We start from the raw sequence: 24,537 nt of genomic DNA on the forward strand, positions 1-24,537 counted from the left end.
AGGCAACACTTTAATACATTCAAGGAATGCTCTTTACTATCATCTTCCACAATGGCATAGTTTGAACCAAACTCCCAAAATATGCTCAGAAAGCAAAGATCTAAAACATCATGGCACCACCCAAGACTTCAAGATCCCCCCACATATGCAACTTTTTCCCCCACATTTAAACCTTAATCCATCTTGCAAATTTAACTCATCAAGCATTCAACCAAACTCTCAATGAAATAAAAGAAATATGACAAGCAAAGAGAATTAAGATTTAGAATGCTAGATGAGAATGTTTCAAGAAAATTATGAGGAAAGGAATTGGAAAGTATGGGGAACAAAATTGACAAAATCCTCAATTTCCATGCATACTTATGATATTGTGACTTTGAAAAGAAACTAAGCAAGTTCTAGAGTTTCAATTGTTATGAGTACATGTCACACAAAAATATAATAATGTTTAGGCTTAAAGTGGTCCTCTCTAGGTATTTTTTATGCAATCATGCCTAATTGATCAAATTGGAATCCACCACCATTTTAACCAATTTCATGTAAGAAAAAAACATCCAATCATGTTAAATGACCTAAAATTGATGATCAAATTTAATAAGCTTTTACCATCTTAAAAGTATTACTTAGAAAATTCTCATGGAGAATTTTATTCAAATGAAATGCTATGTATTAAACAAAATGCAAAGTATGGAAGCAAATGTAGAAACAAAATGCAAAATGCAAAGTATGAAACTAAAAAAAAAATGCATAAAAAGAATTTATTAACAAAACATGAATTAAAATGCAAAAGAAAACGAAATTAGAACCAACTTCCCTTTCATTCCGGTGGTCGAAGAAGATTTAGCAACAAAATCCACACCGGACATGTAGTAATCGTGGTTGCAATCAATTTATTTTTATTAATCATTTTTCCTTTCAAGGCTTTTTCCGGAGGTCTGAGGCGGTTCAGTTCAAGCATCCACTCCGGAAGCTTGTGTTCTCCTACAGCATCAATCACAGAAAACATCTCCCACACGCATGTGAGATAAAAAAAAGATAGGAGAATATTAGTGTGGTTATAAAATTTATCAAGAATTGAATCACAACTAATGAAATCAACAATTGGTACCTCAATTAAATTTTCTGATAAATCACAAAAAATACTCACCTTGTCATGTTGATAGGTACCTGGAGTGATGATTGTTACCTCCTTTTCATCAAGATATGGCACAAGCTCTAGTTCTGGTGATGGTTCATCCTCATGTAGTGATTCTTGGGTGCTTGGCTCCATAGCCCAAGTCCCTACACTTACATCTTCAACTCTTGGTGATTCTTGAGGTAATGCTTCCATTAAGCAATCCCCTACACTTAAATCATCTTCAAAGAAATGTTCAGAACCTGAATCACTAACAACATCTTCATCAACAATATCAGTAGGATCAGAAATTTGCATAATCACATAATCATCACAAAAGATACTAGAAAAATTATGCAAATCAATGGAAGTAGTGTCAGGCCTGACAGAATCGCTACTTTCCATCTCTTCACTGGCACGTTGTGTTTGAAGCTGATTTATTGATGATGCAATCTGATCTAACTGAATCTGTATGTTCTGTATTCTTAAAAATTGTTGCTCTTGATACTCACTCGTCTGTTGCATAATCTCCTTGAGTTTCCATGTTGATTCATCCATCTGAAAATCATTCTATTGATAAGGATGTGGTTCAAATGATGTTGAAACTTCTTGAAATCCATATGAACTCTGGAAAGCTGGATATGGCTCAATGAATGGTCCTTGTGCACTTTCATGCCTGAAACATAAATTGTCCACCCAATTAGCATTAAAACCATTTGAAAATGACTCATACCTATTTTGTTGATCCATGTTTGGGTAAATTTGATACTCAGGTTGAAAATGATAACTCTCCACTCCACCTCCAAAATTCTGAAAATATGGATCCATGCTAAAGAAATCTCCTGTTCTTCACTACAACACTAAAAATCAAGATTAGAAGATTCTAGAGCATAAAGTTTCAATCTCATGAAAACATGAACAGTAAAGGCACTTAAAAATTCAAGAATAAACCAACATGAAAATACAAAAAAAATAAGCAATCAAATCAACCAAGAAAAATGCTAACCAATTAAAATCACACAATGATCCATCTAAAATTAACACACATTGCTAGTTATTTCCCCGGCAATGGCGCCAAAATTTGGTGTCAACCATATTACATGTCACGTGGTGCATCAAATTAATTAATATTGGAACATTTCAAAACTAAAAATAAGAGATGTAGTATGGAGTCACAAGTCGTATTTTTCCAAGGATAACTAGTCAATGTGTGTTTAATTTGGATTTAAAACTCTTTTTGGTTTTTCTAATTGTCATCAGAACACAAAAACTCCTATGCTAAGGACCGAATAGCTCACCATGCACTAATGCATTGCAATTCCTATACTTCCAAATTCTGGTTTTCTCCTAGCCACTCAAATTGTTATACGAAAGTAAGCCAACTCAAAGAAATTAAATGCTAAAGATGAACTAAACACGATCAGAGTTTTGACTAAAACTAATGAAGCCATTTGAAACTATGAGCAGCTACAGCTAAACCCCATTAGACACCTAAATTAACTACTACCGATTTGCTGTAGAATGAAAAGCTGTTAACTAAAACCAAAACTGTGAAAATTGCAATCTTAATTCAAGCTAACAAATGATTAAAAGGATTTAAACTTCAAATTCTAAGATCTATGCACAGCAAAATTTAGAATGCAACAAGTATCACTGCATCTATGTCTAAATCAAAACAGAGATCTAAAAGAAATCTTTACATCTACATTAACAAATTAGAAATGGGATGTGTTTGCTCGATAAAGAAAACTAAATCAACAAACATTATGTAAACCGAATCAAGATCTAAGAAAAGAAAAACATTAGAAAACATTCACAAACTCCAAATCATAGACCAAATCCTTTCTCTTTGTTGATTTGCAAAAGAGCCGCAGAGAACGCCCTTCTGGCTCGCAACAGCTTCCTCTGAAGTCTTCAGCCAGTGATTAAAGACCTCCAAGCCGCAGAGAACGCCCTTCTGGCCGGTGATCCTGTCGCGTGAAGAACAGAGGATGGAAGTGGCGCTCGGAACTAGAATCGACTGATCAATCCGATTTCAAAAGCTCCGAGTGAAAATGAAAGCAGAACGATTGCGGGAACTATTGGAGAACTCCAGTAAATCTCCGTGTACACCTGGAAGCCTCAGATCTAGAGAACTCCCTTGAATCCGAGGATGATGCGGAACGCGGCGGAACGCGGCGGAACGCGGCGGAACGCGGCGGAACGCGATCTAGAGAACGCCCTTGGATCACGATGCTGCTCAACACTTGTTGATTGCCGTAGAGCCCTGAGTTCGCTGTTGAAGAAAGAATCGAAATCTGGATCTGGAGATGGTGAATGGGAGCTGCGACTTCACGCGGAGAAGAAGATGGAACAGTGGTCGCGTCGCAAAATCGAGCCCGCAAGACACTGTAGCTTCTCAAAGCTTTTAAACCTCTCCTAATCTGATCGGACGGTCCAGATTTCTCGGGGCTTGATCAACGGTTGGATCGTCTCTGATCTGGATCAAACTTCCTGGATCTTCATCTACGGATGAGATCTGCTCCTCATTAGGTTGGTTGGGCCAGATCTTCAACGGATGACTCAGATCTGCTCAATCTTGGATGAATGGCCTATAATGCTCCGAGGCTTGATCGACTTGATTAGCTCTTGATTTGAGCCCAAGTGCAGCCTGATCTGATCGGGTTCATGACCCATTTGATGCCTACAAAATAATAAGCAAATATTAGCATCCAATACCATGAAAATTTACTAATTTGCATTAAAGTCCAAAATCATATGCAATTATGAATTATGATGTAAATGTGGATTTAATCTATGAAAAGGATCACTAAAAACATGCATTGTGATTCAAAATAATATAGCAAAATCATGGTTATCAAGTCTCCTGATACAAGAAGGATAAATGCAACTGAATAAAGCAGGAGAAAACTGTACTAACCAGGACCAGAGTATGAGTACAACAGGGTCGTCAGACCGAAAGTGTCATAAATCCTGTATGCATGTCAATCATATGCATCCATATAAATGCAGCAAGTAAATGCAGCAAACACAAGCAATAAATGCATTATGCATATGATGCCAATGTCATGGTCACCCCTAACGCCAGTCAGCCATCTCATACACAATTGTGAGACCGAGTGGATAGGGCTGTGACAACCGTGCACTCTGCCATCACTGCTCCTGATGAGTGACCGAGTGGATGGCATGCTGTCAGAGTACACCTATCCGCCTACCCCAAATCATAAATGGGGGAGCTCAATGCTCTCATCTCTCGGTACATGATGACGGGGAGGGATCCCTGACATGCTACCACGCTGCGTCACACTACCCATGGGCGGACCAACGGAGCACCGACAGAGCCAAACTGACGTGCTACCACGCTGTGTCACGCTACCCATGAGTGGACCAACGGAGCACCAACAGAGATGAAACTGGCAATGTGCTCAACAATAATGGAGCAGACTATCGCGCAGCATGCAATCATGCGAATGGTGCATGACACTAAGCATGACAAAAATCCTGAACAGCATAGCAATATCCATACATATATAAAATGTGTACTATAGGAAAATGTACCAAATTAAAGGTACACAGATCAGATAAGGTATCAAAAACCCTAGGTCCTGAACATAATAAATAACATGGTTATGTCACTACCTCTATAAATATGTATAATCAGGTAAATACTAACATGATGTGCATAGCAAATAAACAACCAAACATGTAACAGATCAGGTAGTGATCAACCGAAGCAGATAAGAAAAACACAATCGTTGCTATTTGTTAAAGACATTACTATGCATATCAAATGACATAAAGTCAAAGTACCCGCCTCCAATAGAAAGGATCGTATCCGGTCCAAATACGACATCGAGATACTCGTCTCGCGTCAAAGTCCTGTAGTAAATCGTACAGTTTAGCTAAATTAATTATAAACAAATAGATAAACAAATTCCTAATCCACCAACCATCTAGGGTTAGCTTCATTAACCCTAATTACACCATTAGGTTAATTCTAAACCTAAGTTAACAATGTTGGTTGCTACTCGGAAAACCTAGAGGTTCCACTGTACAAAAATTTTGTACAAAGGTCTGAACCTTTTCCTAGCTACCATGTGTTCTTTTAAATTAAATTTTGGATCGCCTGCGGAACTTAACACGTTTGATCCAAAACTTAATCTATTTGTTCTTTAAGGTTTAGACTTGGATCTCCTGTGGAACTTAACACGTTTGATCCAAATCACCTAAGTTATTAATTCCATTAAATATTAATTTTCATAATTGGTTCCCAGTACTGACGTGACGAGGCACATGGCCTTCTTGGATATGGGAACAACCACCACCGACTAGACAAAACCTTTTATGGAAAGCTAATATTTAATTTCCTAAAATAACTTTAGGTCAACCAAAAGGAACAATCAAATCACAAGGAAAAGAAAAATAAAAGAACACAACTTCGAAAAACATATTCGAAATACTAGAATCGTAAGCCTCTTGTATTTGGTATTATTTCCATAAATAACTAGTATGATGCGGAAAGAAAAATTACTAGTTATACCTTATAGAAAAACCTCTTGATCTTCTACCGTATTCCTCTTCTAACCTCGGACGTTGTGTGGGCAACGATCTTCTGAGATGAGAAACCACCAAAGCACCTTCTTCTCCTTTCTTCAAGTTTCGGCCAAGCACTATGCTTCCAAGAGATGAAGATCTTTTTCCATCAATCAAGCTCCAAGGGATGTAAGCTTTCTCTCCTTCTTCTCCAAGCTAAAATACGGCCACCACTTGATCTTCAAGGAGGAAGAGAGGTCCGGCCACAAGATGGAGAGAAGAGAAAGGAAGGAGGTCAGCCACACCAAGGAAGAAAAGAGGGAGAAAATAATAGAGGTTGTTCACCCTTGAAGGCTCCTCTACCTCCTCTTTTATAATCCTTGGTCTTGGCAAATAAGGAAATTTTAATAAAAACTTCCTTAATTCTTTTGCCATGAAAAGGAAAATTTTATTTTAATTAAAATAATTTTTCTTCTCACTAAAACATGGCCGGCCACTTATTTCCTCAAATCAAGGAGAGTTTTAATTAAACAAGAATTAAAACTTCCTAATTTGTTTCCGAAATTTATAAAATTTCTCCAATAATTTTATCCCTTCATGATTGGTTTATAAAAGGAAATTTAATAAATTAAAATCTTTCTTTTAAACATGTGGATAAAAGAAAGTTATCTCTAAAATTAAAATCTCTTTCAATCTACAAATAAGGAAAGATATCAAATCTTTTCTTAATCTTTGTAGAAACTTATAAAAGAGAATATTTAATTTTTAAACTCTCTTTTAAATCATGAACATGTTTAAAAGGAAAGTTTTCTTAAAATTTAAAATCCTCCTTTAATCAACAAATAAGGAAAGATTTCAAATTTTAAACTCTCTTTAATCATGTAGATGATTTACAAATAAGGAAAGTTTTACCAAAATTAAAACCATCCTTTTAAACTACAAATAAGGAAAGAGATTAATCTCTTCTCTTAATCTTTGTAGAAAGTTATAAAAGGAAATTTTTAATTTTTTAACTCTCTTTTAAAAACATGATATCCACATAAGAAATAATTTTAATAAAAATCCTTTTAATATTCTAGTGGTCGGCCACCTAAGCTTGGGACCCAAGCTTTGGCCGACCACCTTCATGGCTCATCCACTTGGCCGGCCCTAGCTTGGGTTCCAAGCTAGCTTGGCCGGCCCCATTGGATGGGTAAGAAGGTGGGTACGGTGGGTATAAATCTCTATATACTAGAGGCTACGATAGGGACCGAGAGGAGGAATTGGTTTTGGTCTCCGATAAAATTAAGCATCCCGTGTTCGCCCTTAACACACAACTTAATTTTATCAATAATAATTCATTCCACTAGAGAACTATTATTGAACTACGCACCAATCCCAAATTACATTTTGGGCTCCTTCTTATTATGAGTGTGTTAGTCTCCCTGTGTTTAAGATAACAATGTCCACTAATTAAGTAAGTTACTGACAACTCACTTAATTAATATCTTAGTCCAAGAGTAGTACCACTCAACCTTATCATCATGTCGGACTAGGTCCACCGCGGGGTTTAACATGACAATCCTTATGAGCTCCTCTTGAGGACATTATCAACCTAGTATCTCTAGGACACAGCTTTCCTTCTATAATCAACAACACACACTATAAGTGATACCATTTCCCAACTTATCGGGCTTATTGATTCATCGAACTAAATCTCACCCATTGATAAATTAAAGAAATAAATATCAAATATATGTGCTTGTTATTATATTAGGATTAAGAGCACACACTTCCATAATAACCGAGGTCTTTGTTTCTTTATAAAATCAGTATAAAAGAAACGACCTCAAATGGTCCTACTCAATACACTCTAAGTGTACTAGTGTAATTATACAGTCAAGATAAACTGATACCTAATTACACTACGACCTTCTAATGGTTTGTTCCTTTCCATTTTGGTCGTGAGCTACTGTTTATAATTTATAAGGTACTGATAACATGATCCTCTGTGTGTGACACCACACACCATGTTATCTACAATATAAATTAATTGAACAACTACATTTATCACAAATGTAGACATTTGACCAATGTGATTCTTATTTCTAGATAAATGTTTATACCAAAAGCTAGGCTTTTAGTATACACTCTAACAAACAATTATTGCTAACACAACTAGAAAATCATCTACAACGAAGATCAATTCCTACACTATACCTTAAACACAGTCGTTGTTGCTCAACAGCAAGGATCGTTGCTACTAGACCTAATGTGAGCAGCTACTAGATTAAATTGCTGGACCAAGAAAACCCCACAAAGAAGAATGCTTCCTGATGGAGTTTAAAACTTTGCTGCTAGAAAACAAGTAAGCACATATTCCAGATCACATAACGAAACAACTCATGGCTGGGAACAACTACACTATTCAGATCAAGAACAGAAGATCCAAAACCAGCAACCCAAACTTACCTCAACCGTGACCTAAGTCCACCACAAGGAAGGGATGATCAAAAATAGAGGAGAAGATCCAAACTCTGATCTGGAAATACAGTATGAACTGATCCGAGATCTTCCTCCTAGTCCAGAACAAGAAGAAAGTCACAACAAGGGAAATCAATCAACCGAAATCCCTAATTCCACAACTAGTTAGATCGCCTACCTTAAGGATCACTACTAGGCACGGTGGAGAGGTGTGCAGGTGAAACTCGAGCCCTAGGTCAATCTACACTATTCGGAAGGAAGGAGGGCGCTGGAAAGGGGCGTCGCTAGGGCAAAGGGAAACAGTAGCGCTAGGGAACAAGGGAGGTCGGCGGCGCCACTGGGACCTCCACGGCGAGGGGCAACGGGCGCCAGTGGCGTCGTCGGGCAGTGATGAGAGGTAGGCGGACGACAGCGCGATGAATCGAGCTAGGGACGGCTCCGGGTCGGAGTGGCGGCAACACAAGAGGAAGGGAAAACAGGAGCTTGCCCGGCGTCGCGACTCGGCTTTAACCGCGAGAAACCGTCGCGTGCGGCGATTAGGGAAGATCGGCATCGGTGACGGCTCGACGTGAGGAGGCATCGAGTGGGGGCTCGGGCACGCGAGGCACACGGGGAGGAAAAGAAAACGAAGGAAAGAAAAGAATAAAAGAAAAAAGAAATAAAAAGAAAATCAACATTTCCTCTCTTAAAAGGGGTAGCCTAAACAGGCTTTCCCGGGGTCCAGTTTTTATCCCCGTAAACTCGTCCATATGGTCTCCGAAAAATTCCAGAAAAAATTCTAAAAATACCGGAAAATTCCCCTTATTATTATCTGCCCTTTTACGGTATTTTACAAGTATGACATACATCACATATATGCATAATAAGAGACATGACATGGTTATGACTTGTATACTATGATCTTCTCAAGTCAATGAGAAGATTCATAGGTCAACCTAGGGAATTGCATCTTCTCCAAGTGCTTCCTTGGTTGACGTGTGTTTTTGCCCTTCTCCTTTTTCCAGCACGGTCTAGTAGACCAACAATCTTCTTAATTGTACATTACAAAATAAGAAGCCATGTGTTACATTCGAGGGTAGTCTAATTTTATAACTGAAAATATAAAATGGTGAAAGGCATAATACGCAGACCGTATTATGAATTACAACATTCACATACATAATCATCCAATTACATTGGGGTAAAGAATCATAACCATGCACCATAGCGTACAACATTTGTAATAGATCTATGACATAAATTTTATTATGATACTGAACACGATTTATGAGCCGCAACCCTATGGCGGTTCTGAAGTAAAATTATTTTATCAACTCATAGAATGAGTTGCTGCCCTTAGTCCATTAAGATGAACTCGAGACCCTTGTAGCAACTGTTCGGAGCCTAAAGGTGTTGTTGTCCGCGGATTCATCAGCAAAGGTTGTTGTCCATGGATTAATTGTCGGTCGTTAACTTAGTCCACAGATCAAGTTGTTGTTTCATGTCTCAATCAGTAATCGTTGCTGATTGGAGCAAAAACATCAATCGCTGTCCACATTTAGAGCATACGCCCAACAACATAAGTTATTGTTCACACCCATACAATCATGCATATCATAATAAACACATGTTCTAATCTATATCACATATAAAATAGAACTACAACGAAGTATAGGTATATGCAAATGGCTCTGATACCACTGTAGAGATCTTTTGCGAAAAATAACACAACACGGAGGAAAAAGGATCCCTCTAGAGATCCTTGTGAATACAATATACTCATTCTTGCTACTCTATCAACTAGAATAGTTACCTTTATTGCGTGACCGATGCTCACGACAGTAACTTTGATTCAAATGTAGATCTTAGAGCGATCAGAACGTCCACGCGTCTACGACATCAACATGAACATGCTCCACGTTCATCGCACGAACATAGCTTCAGAGAAGACCATGTTCATGGTGCTAGCCGCAAGAGAGGTTCAGTCAAGGCAAGAAGAAGAGGAAGAAGAAGATCAAGAGTGTAAAATACGGTACCCAAATAGTATTTAAATAATAAGGTTATTGGACAAATAATCTTATTGGATTTTTCAGGAATTTTTAGAAATTTTCTGAGATTTAATCGGAGCTCGTATGGTGTATTTTAAGGGGATTAATTATTAGGCTACGGGAAAGCCTCTTTAGGGTCCCAATTAAGTGGGAGTTGATTGTGGAGTTAACCTAGGGTTACATTGATTAAACCCTAAGTTTATAAACCAAGGTTTTATTTTCTCCGCCGATCCTTTCCTTCCCAAAACGCGCCGACCCCTCCTCTTCCTCTTCATCGCCGCACACCTCTCCCGAGCCCTCTCCCTCTCACGATTTCCCCTCTTCTCTGTGCCCTAGCCGTCTTCCCCCTCCTCTCTCGCGTCGATGCCGACCACCTCAGCCCGACGCCGATCGCCAACAACCTGTGCGCCGAACCACTCCTCTTCCGTCCCTGCCCTAGCGCCGGCTGCCACAAGCCAATAGCCGACGCCGATGCCACAATCCCGAGTTCGCCGGCACTGATCTTCTCACCGTTGGCTGGACTTGCCAAGAGCCACTCGTCGCCGGTGAAACTCCACAGCATGGGCCGACTCCGCAACTTCAAGGTCGGTCAATCACGGTGCCCTAGCTCGCGATCGCCGCCCTCTTCATTGTTGACACCGAGCTGCTTCTGCCGTCGATCATCCTCCGACCACGAGCAAGAGGACACTGATCGTCAATCTTCATCTCCTTCAATTCTTGCGGCTGTGCAGGCTTCGGGTGAGAAGGTAAGGGGCTGTTGAGGTGAGTTTTGTATTGTGGATTAGGGCTGCAACAATCCTTGGCTATATAATGGATTTTCTGGATTGATTCTTGGAGAGAAAAGTGTGTATGTGCTCTTGAAGTTTTCGGACAGGGGATCATAGTGCTGTTGAGCTACTGGATTTGTTGCCATACCTCAAGGTGAGTGTTTTCTAGTGATGTACCAATGGTATTCTCATTAGTATGATGCTAAATTAGGTTTTCTAAGGAATCTAGGGTTTTATGCTTGCTTAGATTATAGGTGGTGAGTAGATGTATTGATTTAACTCATATTGATATTAAATTATGGATTTTTGGATTGGATGAGTTATGGGTTCGATAATTGAAGCATGTTAACAAGAAGAGTTAACTAATTGAATTGGATTAATTCATAAGGAGTGTTGATTGGATTCATTGATGGTTGTGGATTATGTTTGGTTTAGAAGGAGTTGGATTAAGGATGGATTTAATATCGTATTGGATTTGGATCACTAGGTGGAGTTAAACATGATCGTTATTGGTATGTGTTGGATTGATTGAAGATTGTTTGGAGGATTAATCAGAGCTCAGATTTAGTTGGAGTGATCCTAGTTTGGTTAAGGATTTTATTTAGCTATTTAATCATATGAATTTAGCTAAATGAAATATATGTATTGATGTATGCAGGACTCTGATTACGAGACGGTAGTTTCTGACGTGAGGATTGTTTGGCACGATCTACGTATAAAGGCGGGTACTTCTTGCTTTATCTCTTTATCACATTGATCTTAGTGCATGAGCTATATGTTTAGTTGGCTACTATGTTTATCTTGACTCCACTCTTATTTTTCCTGCGCTTGATACTTCCACTCAATCTTTGAGCTACTCGGTTCTGTATCTATACAGTCTCTCGTTGCTATTCATGATATTTAGCAGATACCGGACACTAGATACTATAGTACTAGGTATTGGATACCAGATACCAGACATTAGATAGTAGGTATTGGATATATGGACACCTGATACCATGTTTACCTGCTTTGATTTCTGTTTATTTACACACCTTGCTGAGCATGCATTCTGTTTATATATATATGATGACTGCTGCATTTTCGCATCATGTCATTGCATGCATAGCCAATGACTTTGGCTCCCTTGTGGTTGAGACGGTCGTTGGCCTGGGCCGCACGCTCGGCCGCTCATGGGTAGTGGTAGCTGGAGCGTGCCGCTTGTCCTGTCGTGTCACACTCGGCCACTCATGGGTAGTGGCGGCTGGAGTTGCGGCAGCAGGGACCCCGTCGCAGACGTAGCTATGCACCTGTCCATCCGGTCACTCGAGAGTAGTGGCGGCCTTTGGGTGGTACAGTTTGTCATCGATCCGGCCTCTCGACCATACAGGGGTCGTGGTGCAGAGAGGTGGGCGGGGTGACCATCCGTACATACGCTGTTGTTATTATATCTGCTGGTTGTTTACTTATGCTGTTGTTGCTTATCTATGCTGCTGTTGTTTATTTATGCTGTTATGCTTACATAGGTTGAGATATATACCTGTGATATGTGTTTAGACACTGGCCTACTTACTGTTGACATGTATATACCTCACATGATACCATGTAGTTATGAGCAGTACTGTAGCAGGATTTTGCTACACTTTACCTTCTACCACTAGCCTAGGATATGGCTTCAGGTATGGACACTTATTATGATATCACTGTAGTATCTGCTATTTCCATACGAGACTGTATACCTTTGCATCTCTAGTTCTTTACCATACTCATGCACTATCAGTCTATTACCCGCTGAGTTTTTATACTCACCACCCCGTATATTGGTAATTTCACCAGGTAGCAGGTAAAGGATTTATGGAGTCGCCTGGAGATCCTGTCCGCCAGTTCCACGTCACATTCGAGGACGACTTTACGATTTCGGTATTTCTTACGTTATGTGTATTTTGGGTTTTGTACTTGTTTATATATTTGTATTGTTTTGTATTTGGTTTGATATTATTGTGTTAAGCCGAGCCGGCTCGCAGTTAGTTACTTTATGTTTTGTGATCGTTGCTTGTGATTTCCGCTGTGTTGATTTAGTACAGTCGTGTGGGCTGATTCATATATTTATATAACTGCGTGGTTGTGTAGATATATTCCAGCCGTATGTGGCTGATGTATATTGTATGTATGTATGCCTCAGATTGTCACCCGTACAGGGGAGATGTTGCCGAAATTTTTCGGTACGGTCTCTTCTGGGGGCGTGACAAAGAGTCTCATTAATCAAATGCAATGTCCTAAAAAACTTTTATATGCATCCAATAAATACCAAGGGTTTTTACTCTTTAGTCTTCCTCTTCCATGTAAAATTAATCTCCATTAATTATTTTTAATGGATTAGAGTTTAGCATATTGGATTAACTATTAATCTAATAAGTCAATAAATATCCATTAACCCATTAAGTCAAATCATCTTATAATTGACTTTTAAGACTAATACTAACAATTAGTTCATAATTAATAATCACCAAAGCAATTAATGGCAAAGTCTATCACCAAAATTGTACTAGTGAATGCTCACAAGCTATTTCTCTTATCATTGCACATCCTTGAATTACTTGGTATGCACCACATGCATCATTTAATAATCCCTTGATTTGTTATAATATCATCTAATAAGACACAAATTATTCATTAATCATGTAGGTCATCTAATATGAAATTATAGAGTAATATGAAATCCATGGGCGTGTTGGAGCTTCAATAAGGATGACTTGAGGATAGTAATATTGGATCGAGATAAATGATATTACCTTTTACTCTAATAATAAATAAGATCATGTGGCAAATTAAAGGTTAGTTGGGTCATCTTAGGCTAGGTGTGCTATCCACGCTAATTTTAATAGTTTGAAAATAGTTTGTCATACATATATCATAAAAAAAATAAAGGAGAGGGCAAGGGATGTTAAAGAAAAACAATTATTTAGTAATCTCCTATTAATTTTCACCGATTCATTTCAATTATATTGCTCTCCGAATTCTTATAATGTACCATATATATGGTATATTAATTAATATCCTTATTTAGAGTTAGTCAATGTATAAAAGTAAAAAAATTTAGATGACAAGACGAAAAATAAAATTATATATATATATATATATATATATATAGATATAAAATTTGTTAACACATATCAAATGCCAAACAAGAGGTTAACCAAAAACATAACTTAATAAACTATAAGCATTACTGGTCGATTAATCTAAAACAACTATAGCTGACCTGCATTAGGATTCAATGTATACAAACATTGACTAAAAATCAAACTGTACAAATAATATTTTACAGCTAAAATTATGACTTCTTTTAGCGACAAACAAACAATATTTCTAATCAAACTCTTTAGTAAAAAAGGAAAAAAAAATTCTGATCTCTTAAATCAAGAAGAGAATTCTATTATCTATTATTATTTTTTTTTGAAGTTCTTTATAGAAGCTAGATTCCTACTACTACTACTACAGTACAACTTATAAAAAAATATGAATAAATTATTGTAATATGCAAGAGGCAATCATGCATCTATCTATTGCTAAGAAGATAATAATCCACCTCTAGCCTCTACCTTGTTAAATGATATAGCAAATGACCAACCAAATCACAGTAAACAACACACCAAAGCAATCGAGGTGCTTAATGTTTAAGCCAACTGGAATATATATCAAACTATACACAATGATCATTGTCAACTTTGTTACATATATTTATAGTTTAATCGACAGATATAATGTGCTGTTGAGTTGAGCAACGGCCATTAATTGATCTTCTTCCACCTTCAAATGCCTAATTGCTAATTATATGTATATATTCTACAATTGCATGTGGCCTAAATTATCGCCAATTACATACATTTATTACACACACAATCATTATATAGCAACAAGTTAAAGCTCACCGGCGTCTTCTTTATTCAATTTGTGTTTTTTTTTCTTTACCTTGGCCGGCGGCTCAGAATGACAGCGGCCTCGGATGAGCCCAGGCTAGGCCGTCGGGGTCGTTTAAATACGGCGCCGGCAAGTTGTACATGCTCAACAAAGACGGATCTGCTGGTAATCCGCCACTGCCGACTCTGGCGATAGGCAACAAGCCCTCATCCTCTTCCTCCAGCGGCAACCTCTCGTAGATGGCGTTGGAGAAGGTGACCGCAACCACTATGACGGGTCCCACAGCGACGAGTGCCCCCACGACGATTCCCCCAACCACCTGCCCCTGGCCGCTGGCCAGGTACACGGTGAGGCCGGTGGATCCGGCCGGCGCCGCTCCGGGCAGGAACGTGCCGGCAAGCGACAGGATCTCGAAGCGGCCCTGAAGGGCGACGACGGCGGATCCTGGGGCTGCTGGCTGCCTGAGGGTGACGTTGGCGACGGCGCCGGAGCCGCTTAGGACGTTGATGCCGCACTGGCGACGGCGGGCGAAATGGGCGATGCACTCCGAGATGTCAGCGCCGGAGGCGACCTCCATGACGTGGCTACGGAGTGCGCTGGGGCTGTCTCGGGTGATGAAGATGGGCGGCTTGGGCTTGTTCTTGGAACCCGGAGGGCGCCCGCGGGGGCGACGGGGGCCAGCCTCCACAGCGCCCTCCTTGGGGTCGTCCTCAGCCTCATCTGATTCCTTGGAAGCGAGCATCTCGTCGTCGTCTACGGCATCGCCCTCGTCCAGCTTCCTGCAGGGGTGACCAGCGACGGCTAAGGAAGCGGCCATCGGTTGCCCCGGCCTTGGAAGGCTCAGATGACCCGTCCACCATGGATTAGCCAGCTTGTATCTCCGCTAATTCACCTCAATGAATCTTTTTCCTCTTGGATATAATGGAGGATGCCATGATTCACAACTTCATATGAGGCACCGTAATAGAATTAATGAATGAAGGAAAGAAAGAAAGAAAGATGTTGACAATTAGCTAGGAAGGAGAGTCTTTTGTCTTAGTCCACACCGATGGAAGAATAATAAGGCAAGTGGGCATTAAAAATTATGAGCACTTGGCAGTCACTAATCATGTTGAGAAAGAGAGGAGGTAAGCCAGTTTCTTAATGTAATTACTGAAATATGTTGGGAAAAGTCGACATTGTGCAGTGCAGTGGCTTGTTGGCTTGAGGTGTGGAAACTGAGATCACAGTGAGTAATTAAAGTAAAGGAGAGATGAAATGAAATTGTCGATCTAGAATCTTTTGCTGGGTCAAGGTAGATTAGGGTTTATTAATAAATTAAGAGGAGGCTCTAGGGCTGGGTTCCCGAGGAGGAGAGAACGTGTCGATCGATTGATAATCTATGTATATCAATAATCGAGCACTGCTTCTGGCTTCTCAGACTTTACGTTTCTTTCTCTAATCTCAACATCCCTAACTCTAGAAACGAATTTATGGATGAGCATTAAGTTAGATTTTGACAATTTTATTATAATAAAATACGGAAATAATTTTTGATGAGTATGTTATAAAAAAAAAATTATCCTTTAATCATTTGATGATAAACTATATTATTTATTTCTTTTCATATAATAAAAACGGACTATAAAAAAACATCTAAAATGAAGGTAATCATCATCTTTAGCTATAATAGAAATTGAATTTAAATGATGAGGTCAATTTTTAATATGTTAAATATAACATGGATCACCTGATCTTTTTATTCAAAGGTCTTTAAAACGTAGAATTTAATGATTATCATATTTTTCCGGCAATTAAAAATTGAGTTTAGGGTTTATCTTTAATAAAGAGGTCATTATCTTTAAAAGAAATTGTGAAGAACATATTTTCTTTTGCATGCTGAATTGAAGGAAAAAAAGCTGGTACATTATCGTACGTTATTGTATAGAACTAGAGTGAGACTCTTACGCTGAGTATGACTCACGTGAATCATTCCTCGAATTTACTAATAAAAAAAAATACTCTCCTTAAAGGTAGAGAAATGTAGATCAAATATAATTCTCTTTTTTTAAAAAATAGAATGAAGTATAAGAGGAATTATAATTAAAAAATAATCTGGTAGAAGAACATTAAGATTGAAAGTATCATTTCAAAATTAATGTAACATGTAAAAAAAAATTAATCAGATAATATTGAGACTGGGATAACTAATTCGGCTACTTTATAAAAATTTTTATCGATCACTAAGATAAATCGAAGAGTACTAACGACGGACGAACCCAAAAGCGCGCCCCTTAATTGCAAGTCTCATTTAGAAAAAAAAAATTCCTTATAAATAGACTGTAATTGGGAATTGAATCGTGGGTGTCTAGAAGACAACTGAACGTCCTTACATCTACACTATAGCCCCAGGGTAACAACATGCACACAAAAGTAAATGTGATTAATATGTGAATTTAAATGATAGACTTAGGATATTCAATATAATAAATAGGTAATTATCGAAGTATAGAAACATAAAATAAAAAAATAATTTATTACTTTACCACAAAGTAACAAAGTCTTTATCTAATCTAAACCAATTTGAAATTGAACCGTTTATAAAGTAACAAGGATCTTTTACTTCATCGGTTTCATAAAATTATCGAAATAGCTGATCATATATGACTTCATAGGTTATATTAATTGATAAAATAAATTATTTATATTATTTCACCATTTTGTTTATTGTGACCCAATAAATATTTACTTTACTTTCATCACTATTTAAATCTATCGAAATTGTTTATATTGAATAACTTCACTATTTATTTGTAGTGTAAAAGTAATTGATCATATTTTACTACAATATAATTTTAATTTTACTATAATAAATTCAAATAGTAATTGATCATATTTTACTACAATACAAAGGACTTCATAATTTTAAACTGTGGTGAATTAAATATTTTCTTTAACTGCATCACTATTTGAATTTATCGAACTTGTTGGAGTGTATTACTCTACCACTTTTTTTGTAATGTTGAAGTAATTGACCATATTTTATTGCAACTCAATTATAATTGAACAAAATATTTTTCACCACTAAAATAGAATAAATATGCCATAAATATCTATCATAATCTAAAAGTGTACTCACAAAAGATATGTTTAACCAACTTTACTTAAAAGTGTATCCATAAATCTCTAAATATAACTCAAAAACTATATCACAACCTATATGACCCTTAGACACTCATATACAAGTAGACGAACTCGCTCCCTTCATTTTTTTACTTTATCATACTAAGATTGCTTGTAATACTGGTTCTTGATTGATGCTGCAAACTGAAACATTAACATAAATTTGAAATAAATAATATAAATATAATATATTTACACCAACATAAAATTTTTAAAAATTCAAACATTATTTCTGTTAATATTTAGTAGCATCATGGAAGAAAGACTACAAATGAAATAAAATACATGGAAATATATGTACATAGGTAAAATACAACTATATTATCATCAACAAAGATAAAATACAACTATAGGAAATAACAAAATGCCAATGTTGATAACTAAATGCTTTATCATTCCTGCTTCACTAGAAACAGTTATTTGCTTATTGTATAGCTTGTCTCATAAGTAAGAACAAGAGAAAGTAACTTAAAGAATCCAAAAGGCTTTCCTATCTGATTGTACTAGTAGCAATGACCCATTTTTGAGGCAAAAGGAGGGCAGAACCTACCAACTACTAATGAAGTCCAGAAATTTCCTTTGCTGTATAGGTTAAAGTGTGATGCAAGCTCAACCATAATCAAATTTTGTAACGGGGAATTTTATCAAGAAGGAAAAGATTCAAAACACTACAGTGATGGATAAAAAAGACACTCATATATAACCAACTAAACCGACCACCCACAATTGAATCATCAGGCCATTTATTTGAAGAGAAAATATTCATTGTAAATATAGAAGATTCTTAGAAAAAGTGTCCGTCATGCTGACATCCTCCTCTTGATGTGGCAAAAGGTGATTCACTCGCCCCCAGCGCCTCCGTCAACCCGTCCCTAAGTCAACACGGAGGAGGTAAATCACGGGTGACTACTAGCCATTAGTGCAAATGGCCAAGACATGGGGGGAGGTTATGCTCGGTCACACCGAGTTTCGACCCAAGAGTATCCCAAAATCATTCAACTTTGACAACACGATGCCTGCAGTTATTCATAAATGATATTACCTCTTGTCAAAGTGCACCTTTAAATCTACAATAACAAACTTGCAAAAGCTCATGTATATTAATTAGCCTCAATATTACTAACCCATCTTGATCCCATATTAGGATACGGATCGCCTTTGTCCTTCTTCTACCTTCATACAGAAATGTGCTTCATATTCAGTTAATATATATCATGGCTAATAACCATACATTCAAATACAAGACCGATTGAAATTCCAATAAAAGATACAACTAGTAGATGCAGCACAATGAACAAAACCAACCAGTTACAATAAAAAAACATAAGTATATGCGATAATAAGTTGTGTGAGAACAGTTACCTAAAGTTTATCCTGCCATTAATCAATGATGATAATTTTAAATATCTCAAAATTTTATCTTTGTTTACCCTCGGAACCTCATTCAATAAATACTTCAATTTGTCTAACTATTGGAGTAAAGCTGTCTAATATCGTCGGCCCCCCGACTAGATACAGACAGGTAAATCATGAGTGATATTTTTACCCTAGCACCAATTTGTCTAACTATGAAGTGTATGATCCTTGTTTGAACAAATACTCAAAGCCATATGTTCTCTCATCATCGTCATCGTCATCGTCATCGTCATGAGTACATTTAACCTTCCACAATACATCTTTATCCTAGTGCTTTCACATCCATCTTGATATCAACCAAAATATAGATAATGTATATAAATTTTTGGCAAGTTTTTGTTATTTAATTAAGATGACATGAGAAATTAAACCCTAAATGGCATTTGTAAGTAGGATGACTAAGAGAATTACTATAGTAAGCTAACTACTGGTTATACTCTTGAAACTTCTGTTGGGATTTGTTAAAACTTTCACAAAGTCAGTTAAAACTTTCACCTTGTACAATCATCATATATCATTTCCGTTACATTTCTGTACAAGAAAATATTGACATCCCTATGCTTCTCTTATTTTGAACTATGTATTTGACAAATTCTATATTATAGGTCTAACTTAAAAACAATGTACATGATGTGGTGCCAAGTTTTGGAAACACAATTCAAAAACTTGTCATTCCACCCGCGTACCGAAACCGGCACCAAACTAACGACGATTTCGTCATGTGCATCACGCGCTAGGAGGAATCGTGCACGCCAGTAGGAAGCGCGCTTGTCGTCGGCAATGTCGCCAGACACTTCCGGTGTCGCCGGAAGCGTTGCAGGGCACCTGAAGTGTCGCGGGTGCCGAAGGCGTCATGACATGACGTTTCTAGCGGCGCCGAAAGTCTCGTGGGACGCTTTCGACGCCGTGCTTTCGGCACCGCCAGAAGTGTTGTCGGACACCTTTGGTGCCGCTGGAGGTGTAGCCGGACGCCTCCGGCGGCGTCAAAGATGTCTGCTGGGTGTTAGTGGCATCGCGGGAGCGCCGGCAACTACGAGAGTTGCAGGCGGGCACGGGGCGGCTGTGCAAATTAATATTTTAAATAAATCAAACAATTCCTATTTGTTTGTGATATTTTTAAAGAGGGTTTCGTAAACCCTAATTAAATTATCTCAATATAATATAAAAAAATATATTTAAAATTTTTAAAAAATTAATAAAATTTATTAAATAATATTCCGAATTATTTTTACTATTTTAAAAATTCTAAAGAATTCTAAAAAATTTAAAATTTTATAAAAATTCTAATAAATCAAATATATATTCTTATATATATATATATATATATATATATATATATATATATTATATTTTTTTCCCTATTTTAATGTTTTATTGATATTTTAATTTTTTTAGTATTTTAAATATATATTATTTAAATTATTAATTAAGTAAATAAATTTATATGTATAATAGTATTTTGTATTAATTTATATAATTATATAATTATGATTATTTAATCAAGATATTTGAAAACTATAAAAGTTATCTAAGTAAAATATTACATGAATCATTGCTTCCATTTGATTCACGTCATTCTTTTAATAAGGTAACATATTATGATATTATGATTTATCAATTTTAATTAAGTTATTTATAGATTAATTGTTTTTTTTAAAGAAAACTATATTTGATTATTTTTTATAACAATATTAATTTATTTAATAATGAAAACTTATATAAAATTAATATATAACTTATTTTTATATTATACATAATAAATATATTTATCTAATAATTATTATATATATAAATATAAGAATACAGAAACCGTATCGATACGACACGATACAAAAACCGTATCGTCTAGAATCGAAACCTTGGCATGAGCCAAAATTTTAAACCATGTTGAAAATAACAGTCTTGAAGTCAATCTCACATTATAACTTGTAATAACATATTTCCAGAAACAACGCCCATCCAGTTAACCTATATTGGTAGCTACTCAATTCCTCGCCTTGACCTACATGGGTCAATAGTCAATTCCACACCGAGAGAGGTTCAAGATGTAGAGACATTCAAATAGAAGTTTCTAAATCTGAAAAAGGGTACAAGGCTACAAACAAATATTCATTCAATAGACTGAGATTAGAGACTATAAAAAGAACTGTCAAAAGAATAAATTTAGAAGTGTTAATGATAAAGAAAAAGAAAATGAGATGCAACAATCTTCGGATCACATGGTATAACCACTAAGATAAGAATATCTTTTAAGTCCTTCCACTTCTAGAGAAAAAAAATCACAATAGAATAAAAAAAAATTTTCAAAATTATTTTTGCGCAAATATAGAAAAAAGAAGATATTGAAGATTAACAAGAAGAAGATATCTACAACAAATTGCAAAAATCTTGAAGATTGACAAAAGATGAGGAATAAACAAGAAGAAAAGAAAAACACAATAGGAGCCTGTGAGAAAGATGATCTTACCGTCGAGTCGAGAAGAAAACAAAACCCTAGCGCTGCCGCGTCGCCGAAAAAGAAGGAGACCCTCTAGCACTGTCGCATCACCGAAGAAGAAGGCAACCCAAGCACTTCGCGTCGCCGAAGAAATAAGGAGTTGGAGACGAAGGAAAAAAACAGTGGTGAAGTGAGCCAGAGAGGGTTTTTTAGTAAACTAGGTATGGGGTGAAAAAAATATTACCCGGTTCAACTTATCTTTCAAACCGTACATTTAAAATTCAATTTTTTATTGAACCATAGATTTAAGTTTATAAAATATTCATTTCACATAGTTTTCTTATTGAACCATGTATTTAAGTTTATAAAATATTCGTTTCACATAGTAAATTTTAAAATACTAAATTATATATTTATTTTTAATTTTGTCCTTATATTTAAAAACAATCCAATCAATTGAAACGCTTGATTTTTAATCAAATTAATTCAATTAATTTACTTTATATTTTTTAAAAAATCAAAAATAATTTTAGATTAAATTAGTTGATTGACCAAATGATATCAGATTTATATTAAACTAGTTTCTATGTGTTCATCTATCTCTCTTGATTATATCCATGCCCTCAAATATTAATTTGACGTTTAATACATCAACCGTTTTTACCTACAATCGGCTGATGGATCAAATGACCTCAGATTGATATGAAATAAGTTTTTATATGTTCGTCTACCTCTCCTAATTATATTAATGCTCTCAAATATCAATTTAAACTAATATATTGAGAGTAATAATTTTTTAATATGAATTAAATTTTTTAAATATATTCATATTTAAAAAATTATTGTTCTTAATATATTGGGTCAAATTGAAGTTTGAAGGCATGAATATAATCAGGAGAGGTAGACGAACATATAGGAACTAGTTTCATGTCAATCCGAGGTCATTTGGTCTATCAGGCGATTTTGGGCAAAAATGATTGATGGATCAAATAACCTCGGATTGACATGAAACTAGTTCTTATGTGTTCGTCTATCTCTTCTAATTATATCCATACTCTCAAATTTCAATTTGACCTAATATATTGAGAGGAATGATTTTTTGAATATGAATTAAAATTTTCAAATATATTCATATTTAAAAATCATTGTTCTCAATATATTGGGTCAAATTGAAGTTTGAGAGGATGGATATAATCAAGAGAGTTAGACGAATACATAGGAACTAGTTTCATATCAATTTGAAGTCATTTGGTCTATCAGCCAATTTTAGGCAAAAACAGTTACTGGATCAAACGACCTCGGATTGACATGAAACTAGTTTCTCTATGTTCAATTAGTTATCCTGATTATATATATACACTCAAACTTCAATTTGACCCAATATATTGAGAACAATAATTTTTTAAACATGAATTAAATTTTTTAAACATATTCGTGTTTAAAAATTATTATTCTCAATATATTGAGTCAAATTGATGTTTGAGGGCATGGATATAATTAGGAGAGGTAGATGAACATATAAGAACTTTATTCATGTATTCAAGGTCATTTGGCCTATTAGCCGGTTTTGAACATGAATTAAATTTTTTAAATATTTTTGAGTTAAGAAATTATTGCTCGCAATATATTGGGTTAAATTGACATTTGAGGGTATAGATGTAATCAGGAGAACTAGTCAAACACATAGAATCTAGTTTTATGTCAATCTGAGGTCATTTGGTCCATCAACCGATTTTGGGCAAAAATGACTAATGGATCAAACGATATAGGATTGACATGAAATTAGTTTATATGTGTTCGTCTACCTCGCCTGATTATATCCATGCCCTTAAACTTTAATTTAACCCAATATATTGAGAGAAATAATTTGTTGAACACGAAAATATTTAAAACTAGTTCTTGTGTTTGGCCCATCAGTCGATTTTGAACATGAATTAAATTTTTTAAATATTTTTGAGTTTAAAAAATCATTATTCTCAATATATTGGGTCAAATTGAAATTTAAGGGCATAGATATAATTAGAATAACTAGTCGAACATAAAGGAACTAGTTTCATGTCAATTCGAGGTCGTTTGATCCATCAGTCATTTTTACCCAAAATCAGTTGATAGACCAAATGACCTTAGATTGACATGAAACTAGTTCCTATGTATTCATCTACCTCTCCTGATTATATCCATTCTCTCTAGCTTTAATTTGACCCAATATATTAAAAATAATGATTTCTTAAATATAAATATATTTGAAAAATTTAATTTGTGTTCAAATAATTATTGCTCTCAATATATTAGGTTAAATTAAAGTTTGAGAGTATGGATATAATTAGGAGAGGTAGACGAATATATAAGAACATATTTCATGTCAATCCGAGATCATTTAATCTATCAGTCAAATTTAGATAAAAGTGGATGATGTACCAAATGTCTAATTAATATTTGAGGGTATGAATATAATCAAGAGAGATAGACGAACACATAGAAACTAGTTTCATATAAATCTGAGGTCATTTGGTCTGTCAACCAATTTAATCTAAAATTGATTTTGATTTTTAAAAAATAAAGCAAATATGTTCAACTGATTTGATTAAAAATTGAATGTTTCAATACAAAATCAAATCGATTCGACTATTCCAAAATATCAGTCGACTGATAAGGATAAAATCAAAAATAGATACGTGATTTGGTCATTTTGAAACTTTCCTACATGAAATTGGTATT

At 35.9% G+C, this 24,537-nt stretch overlaps 1 protein-coding gene and 1 long non-coding RNA gene across 2 annotated transcripts; both read right to left on the bottom strand.

Moving 5' to 3' along the window:
* Positions 1–14,553: 14,553 nt before the first annotated feature.
* Positions 14,554–15,840, bottom strand: LOC122041007 (AT-hook motif nuclear-localized protein 20-like). The gene has a single exon (XM_042600525.1). It carries the CDS (start codon positions 15,619–15,621, stop codon positions 14,869–14,871), a length of 753 nt encoding a protein of 250 aa, XP_042456459.1. The 5' UTR covers positions 15,622–15,840; the 3' UTR covers positions 14,554–14,868.
* Positions 15,841–18,608: 2,768 nt separating this feature from the next.
* On the bottom strand, positions 18,609–21,983 carry LOC122039572. Its single transcript, XR_006128244.1, has 3 exons — positions 21,850–21,983; positions 19,091–19,139; positions 18,609–18,982 (listed from the first exon to the last, which is right to left on the bottom strand). It is a non-coding gene; the product is annotated as an uncharacterized LOC122039572 (long non-coding RNA).
* Positions 21,984–24,537: the final 2,554 nt, after the last annotated feature.

This window comes from Zingiber officinale, chromosome 2A, assembly GCF_018446385.1.
Source record: "Zingiber officinale cultivar Zhangliang chromosome 2A, Zo_v1.1, whole genome shotgun sequence".
Taxonomy (NCBI): domain Eukaryota; kingdom Viridiplantae; phylum Streptophyta; class Magnoliopsida; order Zingiberales; family Zingiberaceae; genus Zingiber; species Zingiber officinale.